The 18,306-nt window shown below is 43.2% G+C and overlaps 1 protein-coding gene across 1 annotated transcript in view; it reads right to left on the bottom strand.

Moving 5' to 3' along the window:
* Nucleotides 1-18,306, bottom strand: part of SLC7A2 (solute carrier family 7 member 2) — a 54,245-nt gene that overhangs the window by 13,651 nt on the left and 22,288 nt on the right. The window contains exons 2-5 of the mRNA XM_036250384.1: nucleotides 3,675-4,064; nucleotides 2,796-2,951; nucleotides 1,580-1,745; nucleotides 124-257 (exon numbers count right to left, since the gene is read on the bottom strand). Of these exons, the coding sequence (XP_036106277.1) occupies nucleotides 124-257; nucleotides 1,580-1,745; nucleotides 2,796-2,951; nucleotides 3,675-4,050 (832 nt within the window). The 5' untranslated portion in view covers nucleotides 4,051-4,064. The remainder of the gene's footprint in view (nucleotides 1-123; nucleotides 258-1,579; nucleotides 1,746-2,795; nucleotides 2,952-3,674; nucleotides 4,065-18,306) is intronic.

Below are 18,306 nucleotides of genomic sequence, written 5' to 3' on the forward strand. Positions count from 1 at the left end.
CAACTGGGTCTGGAACCAGGTCCATATCCCGTTCTCTTTCTTTGACCCTCTGCTGCCACCCACAGGTACACGTGTACACAGAGCACCTTCCCCTTACCCCTGGAACCAGGACCCTGCTCTTACCAGTTGTTGCAATGCAGTCAAATCCCACAAAGGCATAAAAGCAGGTTGCAGCCCCGGCCAAAGTTCCCGCAACACCGTAAGGCATGAAGCCACCGGCCCCATAGATACTGGTTCCGTTTTCAGAAGGCGGCTCTCTAGGGAAAAGAACAGATTTTCATAGAAATTTTCAGAGAGTCATTTTCATAGAAAACTGTGTCTGGTGATGTGTCTGAAACGACATCTTCAGAAGGCTGTTGTGCTCATTAGCTCTCTGAAGCTGACGCAGACCAAACTAAAGGTAAACACTGATTTTCTGACTCTGTTCTAGAGAATAATCCAGAAGGATCCCCAACAACGGCACCCCCTTGGGGTTACGGACACTGATCTTGGAGGCCCAGAGCCACTCTGGCTAGAACTCACAGCCAGGCAGGATTTTGAGAGCAGAGACTCCATCTGGGGGCCATGACCTGAAATGTCCTCTTCTCTGGACAGTGGGCAGACTACGTGTTTACTACGAAGACGTTTGAAAAGGTGAAATAAAATTCTCCCTGTTGGACTAGTAATACTGAAGTCAAATATTTCATTGCATGTTAAAAGGTTAAAAACTATATAAAACCAGAGGATACCAATTTTTTGCCTCATCAGAATGACTACAAACAACTCATGTAAAGAAAAACATGTAGAGATACCTCGCTCCATAGAATAGATATTTTTGGAATCTTATTTTAAATATACATATGAGAATTATGATCAAATTAACCTTGGGGTGAAACCTTTTATATATTATTAATTTAGTTTTGGGGAATGCAAGGACTGGTTTGCAACCAATAACATTCTCCAAAAATCAAGGCCTGAAAATTACTACAACGCTGAAAAAATGCAATAAAATCGAATGGTGGTCCCAAAGGAAGAACTAAAGAATGTATGACTCAAAAATACTCATTGTTATGTAGAGGTGAAAAACCTTTGGGAGAAAAAAAAATGTTTTTCTTTATTGACATTAGAGGGAGAGGAAGGGAGAGGGAGAGAGAGATAGAAACATCGATGAGAAAGAACACTGATTGGCCGCCTCCTGCATGCCCCCCACTGGGGATCAGGCCCACAACCTGGGCATGTGCCCTGACTGGGAATCGAACCGGCAACCTCCTGGTGCATGGGTCGACGCTCAGCCACTGAGCCACACCTGCCGGGTGAGTCCCCCTTTCTTCCCCTAAACCTGGAGCAGAGCTTGAGGTTGAGAACCAGCAGCTGCGTGGCTTCAACAGCTGCTCGGTGATGAGCACCCCCATATGTTGGGGGAGCCCCGGAAGAGGGTCTTGGAAATAGAACAGACCCTCAGAAAGGTCTCAGGAGCACAAAGTTTGAGAACCATTGTTCTAGCGGAAAATGTAACACAAGACACAAGTGAGCAAATTAAACAAACAAAAACCAACAAGAAACCAAACAGAGTGAGAGGGGGAAACCCCAGATATCTTACCTGGCACTTGCTGATATATTTTTGAGAAACTCCTCACTGATCTTCCAGTTTGCCACATTGCCTTTCACAAACCCAGCAATCATGACAAAGAGAAGGACCAGGATGTTAACAGCTGTGAAGACTTTGTTCACCCAAGCGGACTCCTTTACCCCGAAAGACAGAAGACCTGTGGAAAGAACAAGGGCCTTTTACGCTGGCCCTCAGCTTCAGGGAAGGCAACGGCGCTGGAGGCAGGTACGGGCGTTGGGACGTTATTTCACCAGCATTCACACATTTAAGCCACATGTGTCCCTTTCTGCTGAGAGTTCTCACTCACCTGCCTCCCTGAGAAACGACTCCTGGACACAACTGACCTGGTTTCAGGAGGCAGATGTCTCACAGCCAGGAGACACCCCACCAGCCAAGAAACAGATAAAACCCGTAACCTTGGCTACGACTGCCTTCCATCTAAGTGCTCACTAGGTACCAAGCAGGGGGCCTGCACAAGATCCACACTGACACCTACGGATGAGCAAACTGAATCGTGAAAAAACTACGTCACTCAGTTCCAGACAGTAAGTGGCAGAGGAGGGTGAAAAGCCTGGTTTCTCTGAGCCTAATTCCCATGTCTTTCTAAACCACGGTGCTACAGTACTGATGGACACAAAACAGTTCCATGACCAAGTGTGTTTGTCTATAATGTCTACACCAAAAAATAACAGGTGGTTAGAATATGCTTCCTTTTCAACCAGATGCCTACATTGTATCGATAAAGGCATAAACAGAAAGACAGAATTTCTTTCAGAAATAGTATACCTGCAAATATCCTCAGTTGTAGCTAACAAGATGGAATAATGCCAAAAATTATTCATTCTTCCTTACTGAAACTTTATGGCCACTTCTGCAATCTCCAACTAGTGTTCTAAAACTGATGTGTCTCATCCTATTATTTAGTGCATCCCAGGAGCCACTAACCTGAAAATGCTATTTCTACCACTCCACACAATTTAGATTTCTTTCTGAAGCATATGTATCACATAAGATAACATGCGATTCTAGCCAGGCCCATGGATCTCCAATAATAATCTAAGTGTATACATATGCTGCCTTGTCTTGGGAACTTGGGCCCCAATTTCAGTGGCAATCTATTCTGCTGGGACAATCAGTCTGGCTTAATGTAGGGGGAAGTGCAACTGGGGTTTTTTTTGTTTGTTTGTTTGTTTGTTTGTTTTTTTACCTGATAGAAGTAATATGAGGCACACAGCAAAGAAGTCTGGATACTCTGCGAGGCCAGTGTAATTTATATTGAGGTATGTCCTGAAAAACTGACCAATCTGCTTGTTAAGAAGTTCATCAAAGGTGCCGCTCCATGCTCTTGCAACACTTGACGTACCTGCAAAACACAGGACATTCAGAGACTACAAGGTCACTGGGAGAAAAGGAACATAACATCAACTGCTATTCTGTTCCAGGGTGAACATGGGCCAGTTCAGACAGAATTGTCCACTTTAATCCCATATAAAAGTATCTTCATAATTCTACAAGTATACAATAGTAATCAAATGCTCAAGTCCGTCACCTGTGGAATCAGGTAACTTTGTTCGCATTAAAGAACTATGATTATTTTATTTATTTTAAATCCTCACCCGAGGATATTTTTCCATTTATCTTTAGACAGAGTGGGAGGGAGAGACAGGGAGAGAGAGAGAGAGATACATTGACGTGAGAGAGACACATTGATTGGTTGCCTCCTGCACGACCCCGACCAGGCTGGACCGAACCACGACCGAGGTACGTGCCCCTGACCAGAATCGAACCCATTACACTTTGGTCTGCGGGCAGATGCTCTAACCACTGAGCCAAACCGGCCAGGGCAGAACTATAATCATTTAAAAAAAGAGGTTTTTCAATCCTCTAAGGGGCATATTCAGAAATGAGGCAGAATTGCCCAATTTGGCAGTGGGAAGGAGACGCTTCAGAGATGAGAGCCACACGGGTCAGGTGGCTCACTCAAGATCGCCCAGACTTGACCAGCGCAGACTGCAAGGGGCCGAAGCCGGGGTGGGGGGTACCACTGCGACCCCTGCACGCGATGGCGCTGGCTCTGGAAACCTACCTATCACGTAGGACAGAATGAGATTCCAGCCAGTGATGAAGGCCCACAGCTCTCCCACGGTGACGTACGTGTACAAGTACGCGGACCCGGTCTTGGGGACCCGGGCCCCAAACTCAGCGTAGCAAAGGCCTGCCATCACGGAGGCCAGGGCGGCGATGAGGAAGGAGAGGACGATGCTGGGCCCGGAGTCGGACTTGGCGACCTCCCCAGCGAGGACGTACACCCCAGCGCCCAGGGTGCTGCCAACCCCCAGGGCAATGAGGTCCATGGTGGATAAGCAGCGGCTTAATTTGGAATCTTCCAGCCCGTCCAGGACGACGATTTTTCTCCGGATCAGACATCGGGCGAAAGACAGTGCGGCTCTGCAGGGAATCATTGCGAGGAGGTCACCTGGGGAGGGAGGAGGGCATTAGAAGTGGCTGGAATCACCGCTCCAGTCTCGCCCAGGAAATAGCCATCATGCGCCACCTGTCTGCAAATTCAGTGTGAGCCTCTGTTTCCATTTCACTCTTTTACTTTAAGGAGCCATGTGAACCTTTTAGAGGAGAAAAATTCCCCCCCAAAAAACATGCTTGGATTTTTCTAACTAAAACCTCTATTCTACTAGCTTTAAGTATGAATTCATAGTGAAATACATACGCTTATTCATAGTTACTTGAGATTTATAAATAAATAAACCTGAAGTCCATGCCAAGTACTAAGTGTTCCTTTAAATGGAATGAATAAAGTAGACAGCAAGTCTTACTCCCCCCTCAACTACCCCACTCTCCCCCCCAGACAGATCCAAGCAACCTAACACTGAACAAATATTATCAGGTTATAAAAGAAAGTATGGGTTTTGGTTTTTAAAAAGCACACACACACACACACACACCCCTATTACAACAAAAAGGCTGACGCAAAAGATACCAAATATTAACACCAGTGATCTTTGGGTGGTGGAATAATTTTTACTTCTATATATTTCATATAATATGTATTATATTCCTAGTATTTCTATTTTATCTCCAATGAATATGTACAATGTATATGCAAAAGAAGTATAAACATTAAAAAGCCCACGTGGCCTTGTCTATAGACATATAACTCAGCAGACTAGGAAATAACTGGGGAACAGGGAATATAATAGTATGTGCATCTTGTCCGTGCTTAAATTCAAATGTATTAAATATTAGAAGTTTAAATTCAACTTTGCCACTTGTGCTGAATTACAATCTACAGAGGCTGAATGCCATTCCCTTCAATCTCATTCATTCATTATCAATAACCTTAATACTCGAGATCACAACCTGGAATCCTCTCCAAAGAACTTAGAGATTTCTTATCTTATAAGATAAACCTTTAAACATTTCTCAACCTTAATCTCTGTTTTAAAACAAAGTATTGCCCTGGCCGGTTTGGCTCAGTGGTTAGAATGTCAGCCCTCTGAAGGATCATGGGTTTGATTCCCAGTCAAGGGCATGTGCCTGGGGTGCAGGTTCGATCCCCAGCCCTGGTCAAGGTCCCATGGGAGGTAACCAATCGATGTTTCTCTCTCTCTCCCTCCCTTCCACTCTATATAAAAATCAATGGGAAAATATCCTCTTGTGAGGATTAACAACAACAAAAAACCCTATTATTAAAAATTATTCTATTTAAAAATAACAAATAAAATAAGACACATTTTCTATACTAAATCTAAATGACTTGTTCATAAGAGATGTATATCTGGCATATGACTAATCCAGTTTCACAATAAACCTAGTAGATAAAACAACTTGCTGAACATTATTCACACATCAATATAAATGCAAGTCCTCAATATTGAAGGCAGCTCAAAGAATACAAAGAAAAACCCTAAAGAATAACAAAAATGAGTGAAAAGTTCCTTACAGTAACAACAAAATTTTGCACGTCTTTCACACCTGGCAGAATGCCAAGTGTGGCACCTCACGAATACTTGGTGAAAAATTTAGAATAACAGATGAATTACATCTTCAATTTTGCCAGTATTCTGGCATCTAAAGTCAAAATGTATCAGTATTTCTATAAGTCAAATGTGTATTAATTTCTACAACTAACCCTTTACTAGCTATTTCTCATATAATACATCTAGAATTTAGGGTAGGAAAGCGTTCTGCTTAAAGAAGAATCAATACGTGAAAAGCTGAAGTTATATGGAGGTCAACTAAGGTGTGTGTGTATGGTGGGGGAGGGGTGGGAATTAGGGTATTGACCAAATACTGACCTTCCTTAACATTTAAATATTTCTATACAAACAGAGAACTGCAAAGATCAAGATTTAGGGACCACTGCCAACTAAAAAATGCTCCGAAGTGAAGACTCAGTGAATTTCAAAATGATTTAAGATCATGTGAAAATGACATGTCATATACAACTCCAGGAAACAACTGATACACAAAATGAGGCACACATGTTTGTCATGTAACTAGATAAACACTGTCAATAAAGTACTTAACCTCAATTTTTATGAAAAGACACAAATTCTATAATGATTGCATATGAAGAGAAAGGATCTGGAATAAAGGAAGGAAATTACGATATTTTGGAGTGTGATAGGATTGTGGGTAAGTTTTCTTTTTTAAAATCCTTTTTCTGGTACTATGGTAGTGATCTTTTTAAAAAGCCCCCCTCCCCCAATAAAACAGTATAAAAATGAAAGGGACTAGCCCTGGCCAGTTTGGCTCAGTGGTAGAGTGCTGGTCTGCAGATCAATGAGTCTCAGCTTCGATTCCAGCCAAGGGCACCTGCTCAGTTGCAGTTCATCCCTGGCCCTGATCGGGGTCGTGCAGGAGGCAACCGGTCGCTGTGACCCTCTCATGTCGATGTTTCTGTCTCTCCTTCTCTCTCCCTCCCTCTCTATCTGAAGATAAATAGAAAAATATCTTTGGGTGAGGATTAAAAAAAATATTTTTTTAATGAAAGGGAACAAACAAGCCAAACAATAAACAAACCTTTGAAAATGTTAAAAATAGTGAAAACTTTTATTGTTAATAGTTACCCAAAATGAGTAAGGGGCCATCATCTCATCAATATAAAAGTGAATTTAATTCACTCCACCTTACATAGGAAGCAGAACTGTTCTTCACAGAAATGTATAGCTTTAATTAGGTAAGATCTGATTGCAGAAAAGTATTTTTGGCTCAGTTTTCCATGTTGCTCTCAGAACATAAGATAAGGCTGCCATTTGTCAAGGTTCCATTGGCTTCTGAGTAACAGAAAAGCATAGGTCAGGAACTCAGCACTGACAGGTTACACAGTGCTCTCTGCAAACATTCAATTATGCACAGCTGATAAAATACTGATCACAAAAGCTATGACAATATCAATTTTGTAGAAATATAACGGGAGAGAGAAAGCAATGTAAAACATCCTGCGTCAACTGGATGAATCACTGTTAACCCAACACTTATTAAGTCCTAGCAGGTGTATCATACACAGTTTTGTTAATAAAGAAAAAAAAAGCCCGTGCTTTTATAAAATACATTTTTGTGGAGACAGACTGACATATGAAAGTACAGTGGCAATAGAAGAATGAAAAATATAGGATATTTGTGTCTAATGTAAGTGATATAATTTGACATCTACATGCTTTAAAAGTTGTATAACTCTTCCTTTAAACCATTTTTTAAAAGATATACTCCTTATGTAAAATGATTATGACAACACTATTCTAATTTCTACAAGGATCTTTCCTTGCTGCAGAAAATTCCACTCATACTTATGCTTTGGCCCAGATCTGCACCCGCGGGCCTTGCCTGGGCTGGTATACTGCCTCACCGACAAATCCCTCTGTAGGGAGAATATGCAGGGATTTTTAAGATGGTTCTATTGGTCTGGAGAGTGCAATCTCTGTTTTTCCAAGAGCACTGTCAGCTACTGCTACTGTGACCAAGGACTGGTATTTAATATGAAACCTACATACATGTAGAGGTCTACATAACATTCATATCCAGGCCTTAGCCTTAGAGGGTAAAACTCAAGTCAACATTCCTATGAGGTCACAAGTGACTCTGGTGATACCAGAAACAGACAGGTATCCTTCTTTAATAAACAACTATTTACTTTTTGCTAAGACAGTGGGCTCTCTGTTGAGGAGAAAAATCTGCAAATGTTCAGCTAAGATCTGAAAATGTAATTAGCCAAGGGAAGGCCCAAAGGGACCTGTAATAGATTCTGCAGCACAAACATCTCTGAATGATTCTAACAAGCCTGATGATACATGTCTTCCTCAGCCCCCAACCTTAAGTAAACAGTTTCAAGAAACCTAGCCCTGGCCAGTTTGGCTCAGCAGTTAGAGCACTGGCCCTCAGAACAATGAGTGGTGGGTTCGATTCTGTTCAAGGGCACATACTGGTTGCGGTTTGTCCCTGGCCCTGGTCAGGTTGTGCAGGAGGCAACCAGTCGATGTGTCTCTCTCACGATGTTTCTCTCTCTCCCTCCCTCCCTCCCCTACTCCCTCCCTCCCTCTCTATTTGATGATAAATAGAAAAAATATCCTCAGGTAAGGATTAACAACAAAAAAAGAAACCTAACTCCTTGATGGAGCCCCTATTAATTCTTACCGAAAAGCTCAATTCCTTCCTCGGCAACGGGTTGTAACGTGTCAGTGCAGAGCTGCGGATCGAGTAAACCCCAGCCCCAGTGATACAATGACAATGACACCACAGAGCAGACTGCCTTCGACTAGCCACAGGAATCTTTGAAAATCTGCAAATTACAGTCAAACATGTCAGTCCTGGACTTTTACTCTGGTTCAAAAGTTTGATGTAGTGTTTAGTCACATGGAAACGAATCTTCTCCTCCTCCCCTAAGCCAGGGCTGAAGTTTCAAACTCGGTCCTCTGCCTCAGTATGACAGGCCCTGTCAATAAATCTTACAGAAGGAGCCGAGGCGAGTTGGGGGGCAGGCAGGTGTTCCAGCAACAAATCAACTCATCCTAATTATAACCAAATTTTCCTTCCTCGTTCCATTTGCTAGTATCATAGTGAGACATCTGTCTGCACTTTCTGTTTTTGGATCAACAGGGAAAAAGGAATTAAACCACCAACTTGGATTTTTGCTGCAGTGTATGTGTGTGTGTGTGTGTGTGTGCACGCGCGCGTGTGTTCTCTAAACTAGACCTTTTGGTTAGACAGTCTGCAAACTCAACATCATTTACACTTCTACAACTTTAAAGTTCAAAAACATATTTTCAAATTACATTGTAGGCTAAACTATTTAGTAGCAGGGAGAAGAAGATGTAGACATAATACTACGGAATTCGTGACTTTTCTCTCATTCTACATTACATTCAGGAGATTAATGCCTCAAAAAATACATTAAAAGTATAATTCAGGATAAAAAGATAATCTGAAATGGTAACTATTCACTTTAGTTAGTAAACAATGACAACAACAACAAACCTTTGCATTCAAATCTAAAATCTTTATTTTTCTGAAAAACAAAACTACTTTTTCATGGACATTTCAGTTATATTTGGTTCAAAACTTATCTTTTCTCCAAATAAGATTGTCTGTATATCTTCCTCCAAAATTTCCTCCAGATAGGTGAATGCAAATACATAAAGGGGTAAAAATTAAAGACACAATTGAGGCCACTCAAAAGACACCCTGCAGGAATAACATTTACATTTTCTCTTCTTTTATACCAAATTGGTACCACCAGGAAGTTAAACTATTTCAAAATTTCTGATAAGGAATCCAGACACAGATAAGCATCTTTCCTAAGGACAACCAGCAAACAAGCAGCTGATAGAGAATTCTGGAAAGTCTGTAAAGGCAGCTTAAAAACATGTGAATCCATTTAGCTTCAGGAAAAGCAAAAATAAAGGCATAAGGCATGCCTAGCTGTCTCATTCAAATAGATGGCTGGAAAAAACAGAAAACAAAAAAACACTGTGTCGAGCTTTGGTTTTTAGGGTTGGAGAAGAGTGGAAGTTTAAAAAAAGTGCAGAAAAGGAAGCGGAGCCCTCCGCACCTCTGTGACCGGGGTATCTGCCTAGTCGGCACCGTGCTCACGGTCAAGGATCTTGGTGGCACGCTGCAGCACCGGGCAGCCACCCATAGCATCGGGTCTTAGCAATCTTTGGCTAATAAATCCCCCAAATCCCTCTCCCCGACCAGTTGCCAAAGGAAGTGTCCTCTTGTCAGCCTATATAACATTCCGAACATCAGGAGATCCCTTTTTCCAAAGACTCCACGCCATCACTCCTGAGGTGCTTTACTATTAAAATGACTAACGTTTGTTGACTGTTTACCATGTGCCAGGGGCTGGGGAAAGTTCGAGATAAGTAGGGGTCAGCGTGGCTTCTAGAATGTAATTCAAATGATGTCAACCTCTTTGAACTCCCAGAAAACAGTAACATATGGCATGACGTTTCATGCAACGAGACACTCTCGATGAGTGGGCATTCTAGATCACTGAAGTTTAAATCTCTGTAACTTCGACTGTGTTTGATCAAATCTTGCCACAATTCAGGGGTCCTGCTAGCTATCTGCTGTGGTAACAGGAGTCCGAACTGCTCATCTTTACAAGAAGGTGATTCACTCAGTATTACTTCTCAAGAAACTGCCTAAAAAGACAAACACAACTGTTTTATAAAGCCAGCAAAAAGTATTCTCTATTAACTTCATTCTAATTTTAATCTGCCATCAGACAAATTAGAGCCAACTCAAGGGTACCAGTGAGCCCAGGTGGCCTGGAGGGCCCTGTGCCCTGCTGACTGATAGCCGTCGCTCAGGGAGATTTGTTTGTTTGTTGTTGTTTTAATTTATGTCTTCATTAGTAGCTGAATTTCAGATTTAAAATGTCAGAGATATGTTCATGGACTAGGAGGCATGTTAAAATCCAAGAAAGCTCTTTTTTTGTCTGAGAGCAAAGAATTGAGAAATACTGGTTTCCTCTCATCATGCTCTTTCCAAATAGAGCCAGAGTACCCCCCTCAATTCACTACCTTACACCACCTCCTCAAAGGCATCTGATTCCATTAAGTGTTCAAATTAAACCCCTTCTGCTTCAATGCTAGGCCAAGTTCCTTCCATCAAACTGTGGCAGAAAAGGAATTCAACAAGAATTTACATTCATTTTAGTCCAAGTTCAAGAAATTTAGATGCATAATATACCAAGTGTACTTAAGATTTATGGTTTTGCTGAAAAGACACTTCTTTAAAAAACGGTCATTTTTGAAACAGTATGTTCAGTTTTGAAAAGCACGTTCTGATCTGTTACTTCTTCAAGAACAGAAACAATGTATTGCCAGAACTTGAACATTAGCATCTTGGCAGACTGCTGAAGCATTGCTATTGGCTGAGGGGTTTGGAAGTTCATGTTGGCTTCCAGCAAGTCTGAATGAAACATTTCTATTGTGCTGCAGAGAAGGCAATTAAAACAGTACCAGTTCACCACCCAGACTTGGAGCCACTAAATTTTAAGTGTAGAATATGCAAACTAAGAATTTTAAAAACTAAAATAACTTGAAATGATGAGGTCCTTAAAACCGAGGTCTGACATTCTTGTCACATTTATGTTCTATTTTTGTAATACTATTACTATATTACAAAATTTAAGAAAAATGCCGAGGAAGACTTTTAAGTTGGAGAAACTATAGTTAGAGCATATTAATTACTATCAATTACTTATTGAACTGTTGATTTCTCTAAAAGGTCAAGCCTTAGAAATTTTGAAAAAGAAAAATGAAATGGTCTACATGCAATTTCTAAACAAAATTCCACGGAGTGGGGTGCGGGGAAGGGGGACACAAGCAAAATAAGTACAACTAGGCCACTCCCAGACAATATGCCTGTGGTACGGGGAGCCCAGGGTACTCCTGAAGTGCTCACAAGGGGTGCCCTGTCCAGACGGGGGCTGGGCTGGGGCAGCAGAGAAGTCTTCCTGGGTGGAGCCCAAATCGACCTGCTTCCTTATCCATTCTTTCATTCCAGAATTCATTTAAAATTTTTTTAAATTGATTTTTTGAGAGAGAAAAAAGGGAGAGGGAGAGAGAGATAGAAACACTGATGAGAGAGAAAGAACATCAATTGGCTGCCTCCTGCATGCCCCCTACTGGGGATCGGGCCCACAACCTGGGCATGTGCCCTGATTGGGAATCAAACCAGCGACCTCTTGGTGCAGGGTCAATGCTCAACCTCTGAGCCACACCAGCAGGGCCAGAATTCATCTTTTATAAAGGCTGAATGCTGCTCTACCAGTCCTTAGAACAAAGAATATAAATAAGAAAAACAACTGAATTTTTCTAATAACTAAACAATATCACTATTCTTTAAGACTCATTTTGAAATTTATATAATCTGCCACTTCTTAAAATCAATTACTTAAAAGCTCAATGTTTTCTTACTTTATTTGGAAAAAAAAAAGAATCCTTTCTTGGGAAAAGATCCTGAATCTTTTTTACTGATATTTAACAATAACTGAGGTTATTTCCCTTAATAAAAGCAACAAATCATTAAAATAATCATATGTATCTACAAAATCTTAGAAAGATCTATTTTGGTTTTTAATTCTGAATAGCAACAGTTTAAGTTACTACACAATTTAAAATTCAAACTATCTCATATTCTTCTAAAAGCCCTATCAGGCAATCATTGATCACTAAGAGTTTTCTAAACAAATAATGTGTGAAGAGTGGTCTCTACAAAGAATAAAATTTATAAAAAATGAAAAGTGCAGAGGATCGTTAGATATGCCATTTAAGCAGAAATTCAAAATATATGTACACATGTATCTACTACTCACGGTGTTTCCCAAACTTCTTTTAAGAAAGACTCATCTTTAATCTTTCGTTACCCAAAAATAAAACAATAGCTTGGCCTTCTTGCCTCTATGATGCTCTGTACTACAAGACGGTTACAGTACATGTGTAATATTACAACAAGAACGTCACAAGAAGAGAGATAAATGACCTCCCTTCATGGTCACACTCCTGCCACTTCTCAGCAAAGAGCTGCTTCATCTGACCTTCAGCGTGTTAGAGCCCAGAGGTGGAGAGAAAGAGACCATCTCTGGGCTCTGGTTCCAGCTGAGTCCGGCAAACCAGCGCTGTTATTTCCCTCCCCTGGCTTGAAATAAGGCCTGGGGCAGGAGGCTGCGATTTGAAACCAAGCTGTGCAGCGATTTGTTAATGAATTCTTTTGGTCAAACAGAGTTTAGTGCCCTTGATTTTAAAACCTGCTTGTGAATGTTTACAAATAGCAGCATACTCCTAACTAACAGAATTCTGACACATGCTGGGTAATTTTAATGCTTTGGATCTAGTTACCTACACGTGTATCTATCTGCCTCCTGCCGACATCAACCATGGAACGCTTCAGCCTGGTTGCAAAACCACCCCTGTCATCTGGCCTCGGCCTACCTTCCTAGCCTTCTATTTTGCTGTTCTCTAGAAATACTGCTGTCCAATTTATCCACCTACTACCCCTCCAACACGGGCCTTCTCGTCCCCACGTGCGGGACAGGGCTCACCGACCTGGTGCTCCTGGTCGCCCCCTTTGCTCCACAGAGCAGTCTGCCTCCCAGGCCTTCTGGGCTACTGCAGGGACAGCAGCAAAGTTCTTTCTTGCCTTTTCTGTCAACTCCTGAGCTTTTTTTTTTTGACTCAAAGAAGAAAAAACATACACCACCCGCTCAGAAAAAATTAAAGCTAAGAAGCCAGGCTGATTGACAGAATGAAGGGCCAGGGACAGAAGCACAGCCGGCGGCCTAGAGAGCGAGCGCCCACCTGGCCCGGAGAAGGGGCGGAGAGAAACGGAAGGAGGTTCAGAGCGGGGGTGGTATGTGGGCTGGGTCTCCTTCAGGAGATACAAGGGGAGGGCGAAACCCCCTGTGAATACACTTCTGGCAGCTGGTCGGTGTTTCTGGGTCCCGAGGCACCTGGGAAGGATGAACACTGTAGCGTACACAAAGTGTCCTCCACCCCCCGTGGAGGTAAAACTGCTTGCTTGGTGGGAAACAGAATGTACACATTTACCTCCGCCACTTCTAAACAGGATTTATTTCACGTAATATAAATGACTGGCAACTGATCCCTAGATACAAGTTTGAAAACCAGGCCAGCAGGGGCGGCTGAGAGAAAGAGACAGTGGTACCGAAGACATGAGATTAAGGATACTCGCTGTGACTATAGCTGCCTCAGGAAGAACCCCTGTGTGGCAATAATTCTGCAAAATATTTTTAATTGCGGTACCCTGACATATAGCATTGCATTGCAAAGATTTTTCAGTGAATTCAGGTATTTAATAATCCCCCAGTGGCATTTCATTTTAAAGCCTTTTGAATGCTCTTAATTTTTAATTTAAAGTGCATGCTGGTGTATTTTAGAAATCTTAGCACCTTAACTGAGACCCTCGTGGTTCCACCTCGTAGGGGACCGTAGAGGAAGCCACTCCCATCTCACCTTCCCTGCAGAATTCCTTTGTCTCCGACAGGGGGCCACCCCGTGGGTAGGGCGCCCCCTCCTCCTGTGCAGCTCCGACTGCTGCAAGGCCTTCCCCTCCTGCAGCCGCCTACAGCTCCTGCCCCCGGCCTCATTCTGGCCGAAGAACAAGTTCGGAAAAGTCTTCTCATTCAAATAATCCCAAGTGGCCATCATCCTAAGACTTCTAAGTCTTCTCAGAGAAATACATTCAAAGTACAAGAACCACATTTTGAAAAAACTCTGACTTTAAATGACACTCGCAACAAGGCAAAGCATTTCAGATGTGGTCAAGCAAGTGCAGAGTCTAATTGGCTTATTCTCTGCCTCTGTTCTATACACTCCTATTAATTTTTTTCTGTCTTATTTTTAATAGACGCCACAAACCATCTCAGCACAGTACAAAGCTCGGCTGGCCCGCTTCTGGCCCTCTCCTTGGCCCATCGGCCTCCTCTCACTCCACCTGCTCTGCATTCCCTTGTTTCTAGCCTCCTAGGGCCTCAGGCTTTCTGCCTAGTTGCTTCCTCCTCCTCCCGTCCCCCTCCTCCTCCTCACCTAGATAGCTGCCAATCAGCCTCCACACCCCTCGTCCCTGAGCTGAATAAGGCCTTCCTATCACAGTTCTCACAGCACTGTGCATTTTTATGGCCCTTTTTCTTCATCAGGATCAAAGTCAAACTACTTGGATGAACATACTTCGGTTGAACTGTGCTCCCGTAAAAGATATGCCAAAGTGCTAAACCCTACTTGGAAATAGGTTCATTGCTGGTGTCATCAAATTAAGATGAGGTCATTAGGGTGAGCCTAATCCAAGATGACGGGTGTCCTTGTAAGAAGAGGAAGATGTCACGTGAAGGCAGACACCCAGGGAGAACGCCACGCGACGTCAGAGGCAGACAGTGGGTGACGCAGCCGCAAGCCCAGGACACCGAAGCTCCACGGCCACCCCCAAAAACCCCAAGAGCCCGGGAGGGATTCTTGCCTGTGGGTTTCAGAGGGAGCCTGGCCCTACCTACACCTTGATTTTAGACTTCGAGGTTCCAGATCGATGGGGCAGTATTTTTATTTTAAGCACCCAGTTTGTGTACTTTTTTATGGCAACCCTAGGAAACTAAAGCACTCCTTTAGACTAACAGCTTGGAAGCAAGGTCTGTAATGTATTCATTTGCGGTATTATCAACGTACTTAGAGTGATTAAAATATAGATAGGAGTGAAGTAAACGTTCGTTCAGTGAATGAGCGATTCATACTTGGTTTATAGTCCACTAAAACACTCAGGGGTCTTTTATTCTCAAAGATCTGTATATGCACTGGCCTTCTCGAATCCATTTTGTTTCACTGGATTATGTGTAATACAAGTCCATTCATCAATCAAGGTATTCAGCATCCTACCTAAATACACTATGTCACTGCCAACTTAATAAGCATGTCTTCTATCTTAATGCGAGTAAATGATAAACATGCTTAAACCTCACAGGGCCACGGGCAGAGTATCGTGGCAGGCCACCAAGCCTGTCTCTCCAAACTGGTATCGATCCATTAATCAACACTCTGGGTATATCATGCAACCAACTAGAAACCCACATTTCTCTCCAGCTTATCCCAAGGTTATCATAACCCATGGTGTTAAATGCTTTGCCAAAATCCTAACACATTATGCGTAAACTTCCCAGATCTACCAGTCTCATAACCACGTGAAAAGAGGGCCTGGAGCTTGATAGGCATAATTGTTCCCTCTGCACTCACGCCCTCAGGGAACCGGTCACTTCTTTTCCAGCTCCACACCACAAGTGGCTCAGTTCTGCTGGTGAACACAGTCCAGCTCTATGATCTACATTGGCCTCCACTCTGAAAGTAAGGATACCTGCCTCCTCCCTTTCCTCTGCTCCCTGTCTTGTACCTCAGGGCACCTGCCAGACTACAGGTGGTCACTCCACACTCACATCGTCAACTTACTTTAACGCTGGGACATATCCTTCACCCAGGCCTGAAATGGTGAACTAGTTAAAGCAGCTTAGGTTCTCTCTCAATCTGGGTCTCAGGTTCCCTTCCGTTATGTGTTCTGTCCTCTAGTCAAGACTAAAGCAAAACAGGGACTTATGGCTCTGCCTTCCGTCAGTCACCTATGACTGTCACACCGGGTTCCCCCTTCCTGACTAAATTTCAGAAAGGTTCAACTCAAACATCCCTTCGCTGCTTTTCACAGATGCGTACCACTTACGTTCCTCTCCCATGTGCTTGGTCGGGGCACCGCCAATGAACCCCCGTGGCGGCCACGAGGCAGCTTTGTCATCTCTGCCCATCTCGTTCCTCACGCTGAGCATTTGATTAGGGTGTTGATTGTACTTGTCCATACATCTTTCCCAATGGCATGACTCTTTAGGGTTACACGCAGTCCATGGAATTATCTCCATATTTTCTGTATCAGAAATCTGCTTTTTAAAAATTAAGGGAACGGCCCTGGCTAGTACGTCTCAGCAGAAAGAGCGTCACCCGCGGACCAAAGAGTCCCGGGTTCAATTCCAGCCAAGGGCATGTACCTTGGTTGCAGTTTGTCCCCGGCCCTGGTTGGGGTTGTGCAGGTGGCAGCCAATTGATGTGTCTCTCTTACATCAACGTTTCTCTCTCTCTCTGCCTCCCTCTCTCCCTCCAGCTCTATCTGAAGATTAATGTAAAAATGTCCTCGGGTGAGGATTTAAATAAACAAACAAACAAACAAATGAACAAATAATCAAGGGTACAAAGACTGAGTCTGCCAGCCACTGCTGAACGTTCTAAGGTATAAGCAAATGACTTCCTTGTCACCGAGACAACATTCTATGAATATCACCAAAAAGTGTAGCTTGTGCAAATTCTCTGAAGCCCCTAAACTCCCCCTACCCAGCCTTCCGATTTCATTGACCTCATGTCAACAAAGGCCACGTTTGTTCGGTCCTCACAGGGTTTCAACGGTCCCGCCTGCGGAACGTCCTTGTTTGCAGCAAAACGGCGTTTCATCACCGCGGACTCCAGCCCCGCAGCGGCTGCGGGACCCTGAGCGTGAGCTCACACGCACCCAGCGGCCAAGGAGCACGCACGCTGTACTGCGCAAGCGGCGGGAAAACCGCTCACTGTCCAATTACATCCCCGCAGACACATCCTTCCAGACCCTCCCTGTGCCTCTCCCAGGACTTGCCACTCCTACAGTGCTCACGTCTGATCCCGTCTGCGTAGGGTCTGTTTTCTAGGACATCTTTTTTTTAAAGATGTTTTTATTGATTTTTGAGAGAGAAGACGGGAGAGGGAGAGAGAAACACTGGCGTGAGAGCAGGGCATGATTGGCTGCCTCCTGCACCGCCCCCACCAGGGAACGAGCCCACAGCCTGGGCATGTGCCCTGACTGGGAATTGAACCTGCCACCTTTCTGAGCACGGGAGGACCCTCAACCAAGTGAGCCACACTGGCCAGGGCTAGGACATTTGTCTGTGAGTGCAAAGAGTATTTATTGAGGAATCAGGAGAAAATACAACAAATACCAATACTATTTACAGCTGTGATTTGGGGGCACTTTCTTGTTTCAGATTCTTGAGCTTGTTTATTTGATATATTTTTTTGAAGCTTTCTAAACACTTCCTTTTTCTTCAAACAGAGAAATACTCACAACCAAAATATCCTGTCTAGTGCAGCAAACCAAGAGCCCAGCAGATGTAAGATATCCAAGGAAGGATATTACTCAACTTAAAAAGTCAAGGCAAACATCTCTGGTGGGCTGAAAGCATAAATTTAATAACACAAATGTAGCAAAAATATGGGGGAAATATGTGGGAAAATGGTTCCATGTTAGATTACAACTTTATGTAGATGCAGGAAGAAAGCCCAGCTCTGAGTCATCCTTGACTCTTGCCCCAATCAATCATTTTCGGTAATTTCTCCATTTCTAAAAGTTAAAGTGCTATCAGTCAGTATACACAGCAAGTGAGCACCGGGAAACAATCACATGTGCTAAGAACTTGTTCCTGGTGGCATATTTTGGCTCTGTATTCTTCCCTGCTGCCAGCAAACTAGAAAAAAATATTGGCGTTAGATGTGAAGGTCACACTGTGCATATAATAAACGCATAAACTCTTCAGCCAGTTATTTTACTCATTCCTGAGACTAAGTGTTACAGGGAGGGGGGCGCGAAATGCTTTTCATGTGCCTCTTTACCAGGGCAATGACAACAAT

The sequence above is a fragment of the Molossus molossus genome, unplaced genomic scaffold (genome assembly GCF_014108415.1).
Source record: "Molossus molossus isolate mMolMol1 unplaced genomic scaffold, mMolMol1.p scaffold_m16_p_9, whole genome shotgun sequence".
Taxonomy (NCBI): Eukaryota; Metazoa; Chordata; class Mammalia; order Chiroptera; family Molossidae; genus Molossus; species Molossus molossus.